This window comes from Corvus cornix, chromosome 21, assembly GCF_000738735.6.
Source record: "Corvus cornix cornix isolate S_Up_H32 chromosome 21, ASM73873v5, whole genome shotgun sequence".
Classification (NCBI taxonomy): Eukaryota; Metazoa; Chordata; class Aves; order Passeriformes; family Corvidae; genus Corvus; species Corvus cornix.
In genome coordinates, this window is record NC_046350.1 from 6,588,293 (window position 1) to 6,606,077 (window position 17,785).

A 17,785-nucleotide genomic window follows, 5' to 3' on the forward strand; every position below is an offset into this window, starting at 1 on the left:
CCCTGTCCACCCAGGAGAGCCTCTCACCCACCCTGGGTGTTCTCAGTGCAGAGGTGTCAGCTGTAGCGATGGGCTGGTACATCCCTGATGCACAGCACAGAGCCTGTGCCTGGTAATTCTCCAGGAGCTCCCTACAGATCTTCCCCAGGGACCTGGGGAGAGACAGAGATTCTGCAGCCATGTGAGAACGAATTGCTGTGCCGCTCAAAGAGCCTCTGGAGATGCCTCGAGTCCTCAGAAGGCACTTTGCAATGACTTCTGCAGTGTGGCTCTCACCGGTGCCAGCCAGGTGGGAAGGTCCTGGCCTTGGTGGCAGTAACATGGCTGATTCAGCAGAGAGGACGGGCTCTGATGGGCCTGCTCACACCATTTCCATCCTGCCTAGTGAGAAGCATCATGCCCTGCACCCCGCCTCTGCATGAAAGGGATCACAGCCTGGTAAGACACAGTGAGCCAGGCAGGTCGTGGATCAGGGAGCCGATGACCACCATTGACCCCTTTTATCCTTCTGTGCCTGGAGACCCCTTTCTTATGTTCAGGTCATGTAGGTGGGCCAAACTACTGAGCCCTGGAGACCAGATGACCTGCTGGAGGAGAGCTCTGTGTTTGAGTGCTCTGGTCACTCTGGCATTTTGCTAATTTTGTGCCCGTAACCCCAGCAGGAGAAGGCAGCAGAGGAGGAAAGGTTTTTTCTAATAGAGAGGGCTGGGTAGGACCAACTCCAGTGGCAGAAGTGCCCCATTTCCAAAGCCAAGAACCAGCGGCAGCTCGTCAGCTCCAATTAGAGCTGGCTGCAAGGGGGACGGTGCATTGGGTGTCACCTCCAAATGCCCTTTGGATAGATGGAGGGGGGTGGGGAGAGACTCTGCAGTTGTTCCAACATTTCTTGCTCAGCAGAACAACTGTTGCAGTCCTTTTAGTACAAACCCAGCAACTGTTCCCAAAAGCTCAGCCTCCTCAGCTCCTGTCCTTAAAAAAACCCCACCAACCAATCTTCAAAATGACGGCTTCTGAGTCAGGGCAAAAATGTTATTAACAAAAACATCACTCAGGGGTGGGACACCTGCTCCCTGACAAGCAACTGGCCTGCCTGCCCATGGTTAGAGTATTACATCAGACCCCAAAAAGAGAAAGGAAAGGGAGGGAGAAGGGGAGAGTGGAAAAGAACAGACAGAGGGAGGATGACAGCAGAAGGGAGTAACAAAGACAAAGAAGAGCAGGAGAGGGGAAGCACAGAAAGAAAAGAGCAAGTGAGAGCGTATGTGAGAGACAGAGCAGGAGAGAGCGGGAGCGTGGGGGGGAGCAGGGAAGTGTGCGGGAAGTGGCAGTGTGCGTGCAATAAAGTGTGGGAGTGCATATGTGTGAGAGACTGCGAGCGTGTGCATATGGCAGAGACCGGCTAGGAGGAGGAAGAGAAGAGTAAGGAAGGGTGAATGATGCCATGAAAAGCAAAACATCTTGGAAAAAGTGTAACAAGAAAATAGGGAGGAACAGAGAAACAAAAGCTAAAGTGAAGGACATCGAACAAATGAGTCTGGTGAAGCAAGAGAGCAAAGATAAGAGCAGGGAGGGAGACATGGGAAGTGAAGGTGGGGGCACTTGGGATGGGGCAGAGCCAGGGCAAGGATCAGGAAGAGAGAGGAAAGGGAGAAGAGGACAGAAGAGAATAGAGGAATAAAAGAAACAAACAGGGGTGAGGGAGAGAAAGATGTCTATTAAAAACCTCAGTGCATAACACAAAATGTCAGGGTTTATAGCTTCATTCTTGGCATTGCTGGTACTGAGAACCCCACACAGAAATGTCACTGCTTGTCATGTTTAATCACCTGCTATTTGTTAACACCTTCGCTGCAAGGAGTCTGCCCCTCACCCCTTGCCGGCTCTCCTTTTGGAGAATAAACTGGGAAAACATGCCTCTGCCTTGCAGTTCTCACAGGACAGTTTCAGCTACACCCCAAGCTGGGCAGTGGAGGCTGGGCAGGGCCAGCACTCTGGGCATGGTTGTTTGACTTCCAGATGGGGCTTCTGGCACGGGCTTCTGCAGGAGCAGGGTAACACATCAGGGAGCAGAGAAATAGGACAGAGGATGCTCCAGGGAGTGTGGGATGATGCTAGGAGCAGAGGGAGCAGGTGAGTGAGGTCAGTGACTTCAGGGAAGAGTAAGACACAGGAGTGAGGCTCAGCTCATAAAATCAAGGCGAACAGGTCAGGGAGGAGCAGGGTACTGGGCCCTTCTCCTGCTCAAACAACCCCTATGCTCCCATCGCATTCATGTCCTGTGCTGAACACATATAAATAAAATCCCTGAAATCCATGCAAGTCTGGAATTCTCCAATCTGTTTGCTTGAGCAGCAACTGTCACATAAAAGCAAACATCTTAAACTATTAAATGTACAGTTACAGTTCCTTGCTCTGGCATCTGCGCTGGTGACTTTGCTCCAGTTCCTCCCAAAGCCTTGGACTGATGGTTTTCCCCTGTGTTAGGCACTCGTGCCCCCACTGTCTGCACTTCCTACCCAGCCACATACTGTCTGTCTGACATCACATTGCACTGCTAGAGAATTTGAGATCATCACTAGACAAGACTTCCCTACTATTTCACGCACTCCAACTGGAAAGAAATCAAAAAACGCTCCCCTCCATACAGTAGAATTCTCCCATACAAGCAGTGAAGATGAAAATCTTACTCTACAATTTTCAGGCTTATGGCAAGAAATTGACCCCCCACCTAAATGAACTAAAATTTAAAGATGTGTGTATGAGGACCATTAGTGCAGCTATTCAGATTTAACCAAAGAATGGTGATCGGCCCTGTTTCAACACTAATGAGGGCTCAGCTTCAGCACAATCCTTGCCCCACGCTCTGAACTGCTTATGTCAGTGTGCAGCATTTTGGAAGTGCTGATGCCACTGAAGTCAGACTTCCCCTCCTGAAAATGAAGAGAATTTGGGGAGTCAAAGAAATGACAACAGAATGAGTTGTAAGGGGAGCCTATGCGCATTTAAACTTTTTTCATGCATTCAAACAACAAAAAAAGTAGCAGAAGCCATTGGCTTCCGGAAGAGCACAAGGGTTTCTGCCCCAGCCCCCCTGACTGCTGGGTGCCAGGTCTGTATGCCCAGATCCCTCCGTGGAAACGGCACCAGAGCCAAGGACTGCAGGAGGGGCTTCCTGGAGTTGGTGTCATCCAGAGACTAAGGACATGCTAGAGGAATACGAACCTGCAGAAACTTGGTGCTCATCTCTCTCCAATCCCTACAATACAATTTTAAAATCCAGTTTAGATCCTCCAGGACTAGATGTGGGACTGAAGTAAAAATTGTCAAGCCCAAAGCAGGCAGTTCTGGAAAGCCAAGCTCCAGAGCATGCTTGGACCTCACACCTTGGTCTCTGGTAGTGACAGCAGTATGCTTCCACTCAAATTTTCTTCCTTGCAACAGTGTTTTGTTGGTCTTTTCTGACTGACATCCTCATTAGTTTTCAAAAGCAAGTGTCTCCATCTCAATCTCACACACTTGAGGAACTCCAAGGATGGTTGGGAAACCTCCTGCACTGCTGCTTCTGTCCGCTCCTGCACTGAGGACAGAGGCTTTGCTCCATCCAGCACCTTCTCCAGACACCCAGAGCCCCCCAAAAATTCCACAAATAAATTCAAGCCCAGCTTCTGTGCCCAAAGACAACTGGGCTGACACATGAGCCCAGCCAGTGATCCTGCATGGGGAGGGCTCAGCCCAGAACCTGAGGAGAGTGGGTTCTGCCCCTGTCCTGAAGGGCCAGCACAAGCTCCAGGAGCCGCCCCAGGTCCTATTCTGGGAACAGGAACAGTACACAGAAGGACCTCCCGCTGGCCTTTTGCCAAGGATAGAATTCACCCTTCTGAACACAAGCCAAGATGATCTAAAGTGACTACTGACTTTTGTTGCCCAACTAGAGTCACCTTAAATGGGCCTATTTTTCAAAGTGTCAGTGCTCAGTGCAACTTAGAATCGGGCTCTTTAAGATGCCTAATACGACAGGTCCAGTCACTGCTGTAACAAGAAAGGCCATTATTCCTCTCCTGTGTGACTTCTTCCAGTCTGGCCAAGCCTTTTATCTTTTTTCCTCTCCCCTCCCTTCTCCTTGTTCTTTTCTTTTTCAGCTTTTTATGAATTTCTGTCAGCTTTCCTCCCTCTCCCCCCACTCAAGGTCATGCAGCTCATTTCCACGTTGAACATTTACTCAGCAAGCCAGGTCCTTTCACAGGCTCTCACCACAAATATGCTTTCTGATAAAGTCTGGAGAAAAGAAACTGTAAAACCCAAAACAATGTCAGAAATAAGTAAAAAAATCCTACCAGGGCAAAACGGGGCTGTAACAGGGCAGACTCTTTCAACAGAGAGAGCTAGCAAGTAAAACACCCCATTTCCCTGCAGTTCTGTGACTATTTTCTTGCTCTCCTTTATAGTTTGCTTTTCTGAATATTTCTGTTTTGCTGTCAGTGCTGTGCCACCTATATGAGTGGGACTGTTATATTTAACCTCTTTTCATCCACAGTGAAACTCACCCTTATTCACAGGTCAGAACCCTCTCAGCCTGTGGGCACCTGCTCCTTCATGGAGCCCATGTGGAGCAGGGGAGATTCCAGCTACACAGTTTGCTTTGTTCTCCTAAGGCCATTACTTGTAAGCAGCTTGCACAAAGCATGAGGGTTTGTACCCACCCTGGGTAATACACAGCACAACACGGTGTGGCCAGAGACCACACAAAGGACGGTCAAACCCCTCTTCCTACTCTGAGGAACGGAAGAGGCCCTTACGTCAGTGTGGTAAGAGGGAATGGGTCCTGGAGAATCATTTTCATACTTAATTACCAAGTCAGCTCCCTGACCAATCTTACAGATTGTCTGAAATAAAAAGCAGCTTCATGAAGTCCACATTCTCCAGTCCAGGGCAGGTCTCCAGAGAGTCCAGCCATCCTCACTGCTCTGAGATGCTGCAATTTTGATAAACCTCCAACTCCAAAGAAACAAAATTTGTCTAACACAGCATAACTTTGAAAATCCAAGCCTCAGGCTTGAAGTGTCCAAGGAAGTTTTAGAATTATTTCCTAGTGACATCATTTCAATCTCCATTCAAACATCAGAGGCAGCTACTAGCCCTCACATGAAAGACAGGTATTAGAAGTCTCAATTCCCTCACTAACATCTCATCATTTAAGATCCAATGCTGCTTGGTCTCCATGCTCCATGGCCAGTGAGAAATTATAGGGAAAAGTAACTTTGCTGGCTTTTGCAGTTAGGTCATGGTTTTACACCCCAGAGTACACCTAGCCCAAAATTTCCCAAAGGAAGAGAAGCCACCATCTCCTTGCTGGCCAAGTCAGTTTTGGGATAACAAGCATATAGTATCAAAAGGCTCCCACCTTCCAAGAGCCCTGAGGAGCTCCCTGAGGAGCACTGCCTGGAGGGAAGTGAGCTGAAAACAGTTCTCTTCTTTCTCTTGAGACACCAGGACTCTGCCTCCTCCTCACTCCAGAGTTGCTGCTTTAGGTTGTTTCATGTTGCTACTTTCCTTTTAGGAGCCCACAATGAAAACCCAGAAAACTGGGGATTCCTCCTAGCAGGAGAGAGGTAATTCCCAGCAATGCTGCCTGCCCTCCACAGCTCTCCCCTGATTTCTACCTGTAGCCTAAAAGGCATCCCCCACTGCTCCCAGGTGAGCAGCTCCCACACCCTCCCCAGCCCACAGTCACTGCTGGCAGTGGCTGCTGCGGAGCAGAGACCTGGCTATCCCGTTTCCATGGAATCTGACCTTCTCCTGGAGGCTGCAGAAATATGGCCTTCCATAAACAAGTATTTCTACCTAGGAAAGCCTCAAACCAGCGTCACAGTACTCTAGGTTGTGCTGGCTCAGGTAGCTGGCTGTGCATACCTCGGTGCAGCACGTGGAACAGTCAGTTCTACTTTAGGAACTGTGCAGAGCCATGGCCCTGCAAGGGAGCAGTGCAGCCAACACCAGCAAGAGCAGGTACCTTGGCAAGTGCCACGGTAGAGCTGTTACAGTGACACAACACTGGGGTCCACCAGCATCACCAGAACCAAACAGAAACAGCAAGTTAGTAATTTTGCCAGGCAGTCACAGCTGTGTAAGAAAATACAGTAAAAAATACACTCTAATTTTGAGTGCTTTTGTCCGCTTGCAGCTCTGCCTTAGCGGCACAGCAGTGGGGAGAGCAGCACACTGGTGGCAGTGACACTGTCCTGAGTGTCAGCAGACTCCAAGAGAGCAGGGTAGAATGCTGTGGGATGCTGTAGGACACTTTGTTGGCAGTCAGGCCCCTGCAGAGGTTGGGCACTGAGCTGGGTGTCACCACACTGTGCACAGGCTCCTGTGACCCTTCTGTCTCCCTGGCACGGCCCGTCTCGTCTCACCGAGTGCTGCTCGCCCTCCCTCCCTCCCAATGCGCACATGGCTTTAATGTTTTTATTACCTGTTTGACTCGCTGCCTTATTGCTTCTCCTCTTAATGGGGCTGTAACCGTGGAAACGAGGAATAAACGGCCACCAGAAAATGAGATGATTAAACAGGTCACCCTGGCAAAACAAACTCCGTGTTCACACAGCCCAGGCTGTGTGTGCAGTTTCTGTCCAGGGAAATGCGGGTGGGAGAGAGTGGAAGGGCTGGACCAGGCTCCTGGAAGGAGCACACCAGTGAGAGGTGCCTCCTCTGAGAAGTGTGGTCTCTGCCCAGGAGGGACAGCGCTGTGAGCCTCCCAGCAAAGACACGCAGAAGACGGCAAGGTTTGCTGAGGGAAGATGGAAAACAGCAAGGACAAGACACATTCATGTAACTGGGGAAAAAACAGCCACTATAAAGAGTATCAATAGGCTGGACTGAAAACAAAAGTCTGGAACAAGTTGGTATCCTCTGTTGTCCCTGTCTCTGGCATTACCCATGCCTGCCTCGCGGCAACTCCCAAGGGAGCATAGAGGCTCTTCTGCTTGCAATTCTCTAGGTCCCTGCGACACAGCTCCACCACTCTCCACGTCCCGGCTGAATGGCAAAGCTGCGCTGGTGCTGCCCTGGCAAAGGCACGGCACTGTCCAGCTAAGCACGGCCAGGATCACAAGGAATGGAGGATCCCATGCAGCACAAACTTGGCTTTCCCAGAGCCAGCTGCGGCCTCTGTGCTCACAGCTCCTTTTCTGAAGCCATGTGGCTGGGAGGAAAGGGACAGGACCATGACAGCCAGGAGGAAATGACCAGAGCCTGGGCTGGTGCCCAGGCCTGAGCAGGTCACCTCCACCCCGGGGAGCGACAGTTGATCCACACCAGCAAGACAAGGAGAAGGTGGGGGGGGTGGGCTACGTGTTTCCATGCCCCGCTGGGTGCTAACATCTGAATGAGATCCCTCAGTCAAGCTGAGAGGCTCAGACCAAATGAGTTTCAGACCAAAATGGTGTTGAAAACAAAAATAAAACCCCAAAATATGCACACCGCAATCAAAAAAGCACAATCACAAACCAACATTCAAAGCAGCAAGGATCCTGCCAGAATCCCCATCCTGTCCCAACCTGTCCAGACCCAGACTCATTGGGTGCTGCCAGTCTGGGAAGAGCAGACTTACTCCACCAAGAGCAACAAATTCAGCAGAAGAAATTGGAACGGCAAAGCTTGGCAAGGTAGAGATGTGAGACAACTGCTTGGAGCACACAGGCGAGTGGTTGTGCTTTCTTTCAAAAAAACCAGCAGGTGGTTTATGAAAAGGGCCCTATTCTTTAGGGTAATTTGAGCCATATTTCATTGTTTGATAGAAAAATCCTAATATTCATGACCTCCTTTAACTGGAAGGAGTTTGCTCATCTGAATATCAGCCCACAGACAAATGCGAAAATGAAAAATAGAAAAAGACAATGTAACAGGGTGGGGGGGAAGGAAAGGGAAATCAAGACAGAATCAAAGATAGAATGGAAGTCCAGGAGAGTGACAAAGAGTGACAGGTCTGTGGGAATATGGAAAGGAAGGAGGACATAAAGGAAAGCTATTTAGTAAGCCAGTGCAGCATAAAAAAAGGCTGAGAAAAGCAAGAGTGAGTGACAGAAAACACAGCAAGAGCAAGCAAAGGAGCTTTCCCTTAAAGTTTCCAAATGCATGGATCAACTTTGCAGAACTGGGATTCTTGTCCTACTGAGTTTCAGTTAAAAATATTCATATGCAGTCGAGAAGAAAAATCAGACCCCCCCTTCCCCAGCCTCTGTTCCCTCACCCTCTTCCAATCCGGTCCTCCTCTGCTAACATCTGCTGCCTGCCTTCAGGACATGCAGATGGTAATTACTCCAGGAGCAGCTTCCTCTCCTTTCCCTGCTTGTAGAAGGCCACTTGAAAGAGAGCTTCGAGCCATGAAAAGATACCACACACACCTTCACACCACATGGCCAGGAGAAGGGCATGTGGGAGCCAGGGCCATGGCCAGAGAACTTGATAACACAGGGTAGGAGGTGGGTGGGTGAAAAGATGAAGACATTTGTCTACAACACACACCAACAAAACACCCACCTGGCCCAAAGATGGGGGGCCTGGGGAGAAGTTGGCTTGAGATGTAGAACTGCTCGTGCTCCTCCACACAGGGGAAGGGGTGCTGGAGGAGAGGTGTGCTGGGGAAGCACAGGCAGCAGGAAGAGGAGGAGGGGGGAGGAGGAAGGCTGCCCTGGGCGAGGCAGCTCAGGGAGTGGATTCATACAGGCATGGAGCTGGCAAACACCAGGCGGAGAGGTGGAGCCGCTTTAATGAGAAGATGCTTCTATGACTCAGGCCTCAAAGGGATTGGTACTTTATTATTTTATTTTTCCATAATAAATTATGCCCTGGGATGCCAGGTCCTGCCGGGTTTTTCTGGAAATACCAGACAAAAGCTGGTGTTGCTACCTGGCTTTTGACAGTTTCCCATGTATGGAATCTGGAAGTTCCTGGTCCTTCCTCTGCTCTGCCCTAGCCCATCCAGTTTTGGGAGCAGGGCTGACACCACTGCACCATTCCAACAGAACAGCCCAGCTGGAGCTCTTCACCTCCCAGCCCAGGTCCTGGAGAGGCCCCCTTGCAGGTCCATGACAACTCACCCTGGACCCACGGCTGCTCCCAGCCCATGGCACTACGGCTGCTGGGATGCCGAAGGTGCCATGGGGCAGATGGAGCAGGAGCTCCCAGGAAGCTCCCAGAAAGTGGGAGCAGGCTCAGCTCTCCCACACCCCAGGCACCCCACCCCAGCTGGAGGGAGGAGCACTCCTGCCCGACCCCCCACACCCATCCATGGACAGCAGCCAGGCCTCATTCACTTATCTCCATCCCTGAGCGCCCAGCCCTGGCTCTGGGCTGCACAAGGGAGTATGATTATGCCCACTTTATAGATTAGGAGTTATTCATCCTACACCAAATCCTCAGACTCTGCCATGTCTCACAGACTTGTTCTGGAGCTCTTTGTTAGATTTAGGCTGAACTTGGCCCTAGTTCAGCTCAGAAACTCGTGTTACAAAAATCCCCTGTACAGCCGCCTGTCTGAGGCTGTGGACCAAGCTGATGCCAAGGCCATCGTTTCCCCCAACAGCAGGAACAGTGGGGGTTTCACTGCAGAGTGGTGAGAGCACAGAGACACCCAGCACGCAGGACAGAGACCATACTGGCGTTCTCTTGCTGCCAAGAAAGATACACTCATGGCAATGAGGATGCAAGTGCACAGAACCAGAGTGTTCACTGTGGCAATGTCTTCAGAGAGCAACCTGGGGAACATGAAGTTCAGCATGCCACCAACACAGGGCACGTGAGTGTCCGGGAGCGTGGAGGTGGGTGAGTGTCTGGGGCAGATATGCATGTTCAGGACAGGGTGACAGGGATGTAGCTGTTGGGTGTGGGGGACACCTCCAGAAATGCTCCAGCAGATCTTTGTGTTTTTACTGATTTCACAAGAGAGGCTCTGCTAAAATGTCACCTCTCCAAAGCAAAACATGAGCATGTTGGTGAATCATCATTTCACACCCCAAAACCAGGAATGAGTGGCAAAGCTCTCTAGTGAGGCACCATATCCTATGGGGATTGTCATAAAATGCACCCAGTGACCTTAGTCTTTCCATCCTTTTCCTTCGTATCTCCTATTCTCCACCCTTTGCTTTCTCTTGCCAGCCTACATGGGTTGTTCAGCTTTTATTCCAAGCACGAAACTGCCTTAGGACTGGAAGCTTTAAGCAGTTTCCCAGCCTCCAGAAATTTTCTGGTTTTGTTTCTCCATAGCAGAGCAAACAATTGCTTTGGTACCTAGCCACCACACCTAACTCCCAAATGCAATGAGAACTTGAATTCTTTTGGAAACTTATACAAGAACGTATTTTACATGAGTGAAACGCGTGTTTTTTGTTCACTGTAACTATTTCTTCCTGAAAGGACTTGCCAAACTGCTTTATTTTCTGGAATCACCACATGAAGAAAGATGGAAAGTCCCTTGAGAAAGGGATGAAGACTGGTGCCAGGTTAACACACTGGAAAGAGATGTTGACAGCTGGACTCAGCCTCTGAGAGCTCTATGGATGGGCAACAAGGGGCTCTACAGTTTGGGTGAGGGACAAGCATCACCATACCTTCTCCAAAACACACTCTGCTCTGCATATAAAGCCTGTGCTTACATGGAACAGCAGTCTAGCCCCTCATCTGTGATCAGCGCTACTGCCTGTTCCAACCAGCAGCTCCTGCCAGGGACCAGGAGCCCACCCACAAGAGCTGCACAAAGGAGATGAAGCCCCAGGGCACCAATCTCAGCTGTAGCCCTGCTCTGTGACCATCTGTCAGCCCAAAGATGGGCCCTGTCCAGAGAAGCCTTGTGTAGCTCCTGGGCTTTGCCCATCCATGCCCTGTCACCATGCCACATCCACCCTCTTGCAGCACCACAGTGACCTGGCCTAGCCCTTCACCCACCCATGCCCCTCCAGCACCTGAGCACTGCACACCTTCTACATCCTCAACCCAGTCCCTCCCGGCTGCTGTTCCAGCCTGTAGATCACTGGTCAAGCAGGAATGGAGATGAGAAACCAGCAAGGGGTTTTTTTGTCACCAATTTCTGCTTCCATTTCCCCTGCGAGCCTTCAGAGAGCAAACAGGGAGCAACAAGGTCCTGGTCCAAGGGGCTCTCAATCCTCGAAATGGATTTTACCTGTCTCTGAAAGCTGCCTCCATCTCTCACCCCCCATTGCTTTCTCCCTAGGGAAATCAGCCTAAAAGGGGCTAATGGAACAATGTCCCTCTCTCTCCCCCCTCTCATTTTCTCTCTTTTTTTTTATTAGCATTTGTGGAATTTATTCCCAAACTCTCCTAATCTTTCGTACACAACCATTTGATTTGCATAACCCAGCCCCCTCTCATAAAAACTGGCTGCTAGTTTAATTAAAAAATGTAAATTTGCTGTCATCTCGGGGCCTAGTGAATTAGGACGACATCGGCATTTTTTATTGCTGAAGACGTCCAAATTGATCCAGTCCGCATTGAACCGGAGGGGAGGAGACGGTGCCGCGTGGGACTTTTGGCTGGAGGTTCTGCCCCTCCCCTGCTTCCAGCCAAGCCTCCTCTGCCCCCTCTTTGCTTTGCAAAGTGCAGCTGAGGACGAGGACATTGGTTCTCCCAAACCTCAGCTGGATCGGCTAGCATGGCCTCTGCAATGTCAGCACTTCTGGGAGCTGAGCCCTGGGTAGCACCTGAGTTCTCCAAACCTTGGGAACGGCTGCATCTTCAAACCCTGGGAGGGACGGAAGGAGCCCAGGTGGGTATGGGAGATGCAGCACAGGCAGTGGTTATCTTCACCTACTATAGGACTTTACTTTCCAGATACTTTCAACCAACTTTTCAGAGGGCATCTAAATTGTAGGCTGCACAGCAGCCCGGGGTATGATTTGATGTCAGAGAGAGAGTCAAAGTGGCCACAAAAGCTCTTGCTGTGAGGACAGCCAAGTGCAAAAAGTGGGACAGAAAAGGCTGTGTAGGCAAAGCCCTGAGATAAATTCCAAGCTCAGATAGTACTTTCCAATTGCAGGAAAGAGGACTCAGGGTAGAAGCATGAACGGTTCAGGAAAACAGAAAGAGAAACTGATTATATGGAAACTCCACATTAAATATCTGATCCCCTCCAGTCCAGGTATCTGTACCATTCCCAGCCAGTTTCAGTACAAGTTGCCTCTTCCCCTCTGGGACTCTGTGTCTCAGAGCAGAACAGTGTAGTACCTGCACACATTAGCAGACCCCACTCTGTCAGTGGCAGACCTGGTTTAGAAGGACTCATAAGACCCGGTAGACAGAGTGCAGGTGAAGAAACAGGAGCTTATCTCAGAGATCAACTTGCCCGTCTTTCTGCAAGTTATCTCCCTATGGTGCCAAAGCAGTAGATACACTCATGGACTTCAAGCAGCTTTGAAGCATGTTCTCCAAGTAATAGCTGGGCACTGCTTATTCCATGATGGGAAGGTTAATCCCTGCCCTGCTAAACCCTTCTCCCAAGGAACAATCTTCACTTGGTAGGCTTAAACCCTTGAATGCTTTCCACCCAACAAATATCTCATAGAACTACTGGAAAGGGATATGAACACCCAAACCAACTGCCTGGGAACCTTCTGCAGAACATGAGCTCAGGAAAGACATCAACCTTGACTGAGCCAATGCCTCCCCAAAAATCTGGTCAAAAAAGGGAAAAAAAAAAAAAGTTGCCACCAGCCCAAAGAAGGTGTTTCTATCCACTAGGTGTTTCAAACAACAGCAGTGATTTGACAAAGACATAAAACGACCCTTTGAGTGGGAAATTAGGTATTCCTCTGCCCATTTACCATAGGTGTCTTGGTCCTCATTCTGAGGTCAGTTCCTGTAATCTCATACCAAGGATAATTAGGCTGGGGAAGAGTTTCCCAAAGGAAGTGACAAGTGCTCAGTCAGACAAGGTATTTAAAACCACATTCGAAGAAAATCACATGTAAGGAACATCTTGCCACATTCCTGCGCAAATGGACTCAGTCCACACATTCTTTTCAGCCCTTAACCATTATTAACACTTCTGGCCCTAGAAGGTCCAGGCAGGGACTGACTGAGCTGAGAAAGCCCTCAGCAAGAGGAGACTGTCAGACCCCACATACAGAGTCCCTCTGGGAAAGAAACCCCTCTGGACTTGCCTCTGCCAGCTGGTAGCTCGTATGAGCAGCCCTCGGGCACTGCCTCTGGAGAGTCACTGCCTGAGGGCTTGGAGAGAATTCAAGAGGCAGCGACTGAGGGAAATAGGCTGGCTCAAGTAGATAAGGGTTAGAGGTGGTGATTACCGGGCAGGTCTTTGCCCCAAGATCATGACAAGACGGGTTCACCCACACACAGACCGTAATGCTGACTTAAAGAGATCTCCCCGATCCTCATTTCCATGGCTTACTGCAGCTCCGGGTTCCCATGGCGGAGACCAAAACCCACGTGTTAGCTGGGTGCAGCCGTGGCAAGGCCGAGCACCCACAACACTTGCGAGGCGAAGGAGGGTCCCTTTTTCGGGGAGGGGAAGGCGCTGGCGGGGCAGCCCCTCCTCAGGGGAGCCCCTCGGGGGAGCGGGCCGGGCTCCAGCCGGCAGGGGGCACTGCAAGGCCGGGGCACAGCCCTGCCCGCCGGGGCCACCCCGGCCCGAGCCACCCGGGCAGCTGCCACAGCTCCTCGAGATGGAGATCGGGGTAAATCACTGTTTATTGCTCTTGGAAGCATTTGCCCTCCTGCAGTTTCACCACATCCTTAACTCCTGGGCTGCCCACGCAGCATCCCAGCTTCTTGATCTAGAAGGGAGGCAGCCGCACGCCCACGGCTGGACCCAAGCAGAGCCGGCACGTCGTGCTCACAGGTGGAAGTGGCTCCAGAGCCACTCGGTTCCTGATATCAATGGTAGAAGTAAGTAAATAAATGGAATAAACGACGACAAAATTATCCTCTTACTCACAATATCAGAGTACATAGTTCAGGCCCAGTCAATCATCAACCAGTTTATTACCATCTTACTCCTTATTAAAAAAAAACAACACACACACACACTCTGGCAGTAATTACTTGGACCATGGCACATTGCCAGCACAGGCCTGTTTGGCTCATTACTGCCATTTGGTTTTTAAATGGCAGAGAATGGTTTACACCATTTTGGAGGAGCAGGTATAGTTGTGTTAGCTGGTAGGGGGCCATGGCGGTGGGACCTGGTCCCAAAAAGGGAGGGTAACATGACCCAAGGGATTCCTACCAAACTCTGAATTTGCACATTTTGTCAAATCTAAATGAGACTCTGATCCAGACAGTGCAAGGATTGGAAAACCCACCAACACTTTGAGCCCCGCAGCTCCTGACCGCACTCACACTCCAGCCTGATGGAGACCTGTCCATTATCACACCCAGAAGGGCCACCAGGCCAACCCAGCCCAGCCCAGCCCCAGGCCAGACCCTACTCCCCATCCTGATACCTGATCAAAAACCAGTGGATAAGCCACAAAAAGCTACAACCAAAACCACACCCAACCCCAATACTAGGGCCTGTAATCTAAAACCAAAGCATTGCCCCAGCCTAGACACCTTTCCTCCTCCCTACATGATGTGAAGGGGTGGGGGAGGTCTTATACACCTCACATGGAAGGACAAAAACAAACCCATCCCAGATATGCCCAGGCTGAAAAAAAAACCCCAAAAAACAACTCATTAAATGTAATAAGCAGCCTCTTCATCTGACACTGCCTTGTCCCAAATAAATTAAATTCCTTTTCATTTAGGCAGTACAGGAACCTGACAAGCAACCTTTACCACCGAGACGCCAGAGCTCAGGAGGGGGAAAAAATGAAAGAGAAAACAACCCACACAACTTACAACAAATACAAAGGCAGAATCATTTCAAAACCCCCATAAACTTCCCCTCCGCATCCTCTCACGGCCAGCCCGCTCCTCGCCCCGCTGCCCCGGCCCGCGGGGGCCGCGCTGCCGGGAAGGATCGACGGAGGAGCAGAGCCCCCGGCTCACCTCGGCGGGGCCGGGAGAGCGGGGCCGAAGCGGCGGGCGGGCGCGGGAGCAACTTCCGTAAAACAAGTGAAAGAAGCAAAGTGAAACAGGCGGCAAGCCCCCCGCCGCACCGCACCGCACCTGGGGCCACCCCCGCGCCCCGCTCCGCCCGGCCCGCAGCTCTGCGCCGCGCACCCGCCAACAAAAGTTTCGGTACCGCGGCGGGCCCCGCGTCCGGAGAGACGGCCGCTGCCCGCAGCGCCGGCCCCGCGGAGCGGCAGAGCCGCGGAGGAGCGGCCGGGGCGGGACAGCGCTCCGCTTCGCACCGCCCGGCGCGGGGGCACCGGCACCAGCGGCCGCACCGAGCAGGGGCTCCGCCGAGAGGCGGGCGGGGGGCTGGGGGCAGCAAAAGGACAATTGTGCTGTACTTACCATAGTCGGAGAGACGAAAGCCGAATTCACTTAAATAATCAACTTTCATAATACTTAATTAATACCTAATTGCAGCTGATTGCTCCCGAATAACAAGTTGTTTAAAGCACTGATGTCATTGCCGTGCCGGTCCTCCCCGAGTCACTTTGGCAGCGGGGCGGGGGCGGGCGCGCCGCCGCGGGGGGCGGTGACTGGCGGCCGGCGGACCCGCCCCCTCGCCGGGCCCGCCGCCGGGGGCAGGTGCGGGCCGGGACGGGTCGGGTCGGGTCGGGGGGCAGCGGCGGCGGGGTTACCTTGGGCGGACCCGGAGCGCGGCCTCCGCGCACCCCGCGGTGGTCCCGGCACGGCGGGGAAGGAGCGCGGGGCTGCCCCGCACGCAGGGCCGCCCGCCGGGACCAGCCTGGCCCCGGTGCCCCGCTGCCATCGCTGCCGGCCGTCGCCGCCACCCGCCCCGCCGCCGCGGCGCTGGCTCCTCCGGCGGGGAGCGCGGCACCCACGCGTGGCCGCGGAAGTCCCGGAGCGGCAGGAACGGAGCCGCCGGCGCGGAGCAAACCGCGAGGGGATGGAGGGGGCTGTACGGGGCCGGACGAGCTGCCCCGGTGCCCCGGGTAACGGGCACAGCAGGACCCGCGGGCAGGGGCACGGTGGGTTGTCCCGGCACCGCCGTCCGACGCGGGTCCGGGCCTCGGCCATCCGGTGCGGAGCGCGCACCGAGGAGGACTGGAGCTCTCGGGGCAACTGGTGGCCGCCACCTGCGGGTGTCACAACCCTGGACGCCTCTTGCCCAATGGCCTTCTACCCTCTACGCCGTTCTAGCCCTGAACGCCGGGCCCACGGGAGGCGGGGGGAAGGGGGCCCTTTTGCAGTGAATTTCCTCATTTTTTGTGGCTTTATTTTTCTAAGTAGCAAAGAATGCGAGGGAGGTTCTGAGAGGCGTGTTGGGTAAACACAGATATAAGCCTCTTTCTTTAAAACAAACGAGCAGATGATTTACCTGATTAAATAGGTATTTTGAGCAGGTTGTAGGCTGTTTTGGTGAACACACCACGTTTGGCTCCAGGATTTCGGCAGAGCTGGGCTCCTCATCGGGGCTCACATGGAGCTGCCCATGGACTTACCAGCGCTTAAATCCTTTTTATAAGCAGAACTTAATGTGCTTCCCAAAGGAGGCCAGCATCATTACCCCACTAGGGATGGGGAAACTGAGGCACTACTGAGGGAAGTGACTCGCCAGAAGTGGCCAGACAGGTTAGTCACAGGGCTGGAAGGTGCTCAGGTGTGTTTGGCTCCATGCACCAGGATGTGCTGCACCCAGATAGTGTCCTGAGCCCAGAGACGCAACACGAACTGCAGCTCGTCACCTCAGCAGTGCTGCTTTTCCATGGGCAAAAATGCACAGGCAGCGAAGCAGGCCAGAGGGCAGGGAGAGGGAAGAGGAGAGGGGAGTCATTTGTGGAAACCACAAATATTCTGGCTTCTCTCAGAAAAAAATCTAAACAAAGTGTAGTGAAACAGAGCCACCCAGGGACCTTCCAGGCCAGGAAGCACGTGGGGACAGCAGTGTCAGGCACAAGGCAAGTGTGCCCTGCCTGGGGGCTGCCCAGACAAGCAGCACTCCTGAACAGAGCCCTGTACAGGCCTCACCTTCCCACCTGGTGCAGTCAAGCTCCTGCTTTAAGAGACACGGGGAAGAACTTTTATCAGCATTGCCCCAACTTCTCCACTCACTGGTTTCTAGCCACGCCACAAGCTCCGATCAGCACTGTCATCTGGTGCTGCCTTTAAAATCCTGCCTGTCTGCACTTCACTGGGCCCCAGCGAAGGCACCAGCCCAGCCAACATCACCCACAATCCTCAGCAGAGCCTGCCCTGGTCCCTACGCCTGAGTCAGGCACTACAGCACCTGCCAGGGAATATCCCACCCTGCAAAGTAATGGACAGAACAGGATTGCTTGTGCAGGCTCTGTAATAGCTCAGTTTGGACTCAATGCTTCCTTCTACGTTTGAGTTTGCTGACAGGTCCCGTAAGTTCACTGCACTTTACATCAGATTTCTTCATTTTTGTTTCTCCTGTGAACCTAATATTTAAGGAGTGGGAGTTCTGCTCACCACCACTGTTCCCTGAGAGAGTGGGCCCCAGCTGTATCTCCAACTCCTCACCAACGGGAACACACTTTCTCACACAGATATGTCACTACACATACACAGCCCCTCTAAACATACCTGTTCTCCTACGTGCACCAAGCTGAGCACGTTCACACATCAGTATCCAAATGTTCCTCACCCCTCCCATCCCAGCATGCACACACAACATGCATATGCTCTCCACAAAGAAAATGATACTCTGTGCTCACTG

General features: G+C 52.2%; 1 protein-coding gene across 7 annotated transcripts in view; it reads right to left on the reverse strand.

The window, feature by feature from the left end:
- Positions 1 to 17,785, reverse strand: part of CASZ1 (castor zinc finger 1) — a 198,772-nt gene that overhangs the window by 74,373 nt on the left and 106,614 nt on the right. The window contains exon 1 of one of the 7 annotated variants that reach the window (XM_039564073.1): positions 15,430 to 15,572. The exons of 4 other annotated variants lie outside the window; for them this stretch is intronic. In XM_039564073.1, coding sequence (XP_039420007.1) covers positions 15,430 to 15,478 — 49 coding nt within the window. In that variant the 5' untranslated portion in view covers positions 15,479 to 15,572. Of the gene's footprint in view, positions 1 to 15,429; positions 15,573 to 17,785 lie in introns of those variants that run through there. 2 more of the 7 variants (XM_039564080.1, XM_039564077.1) reach the window with 2 other exon arrangements.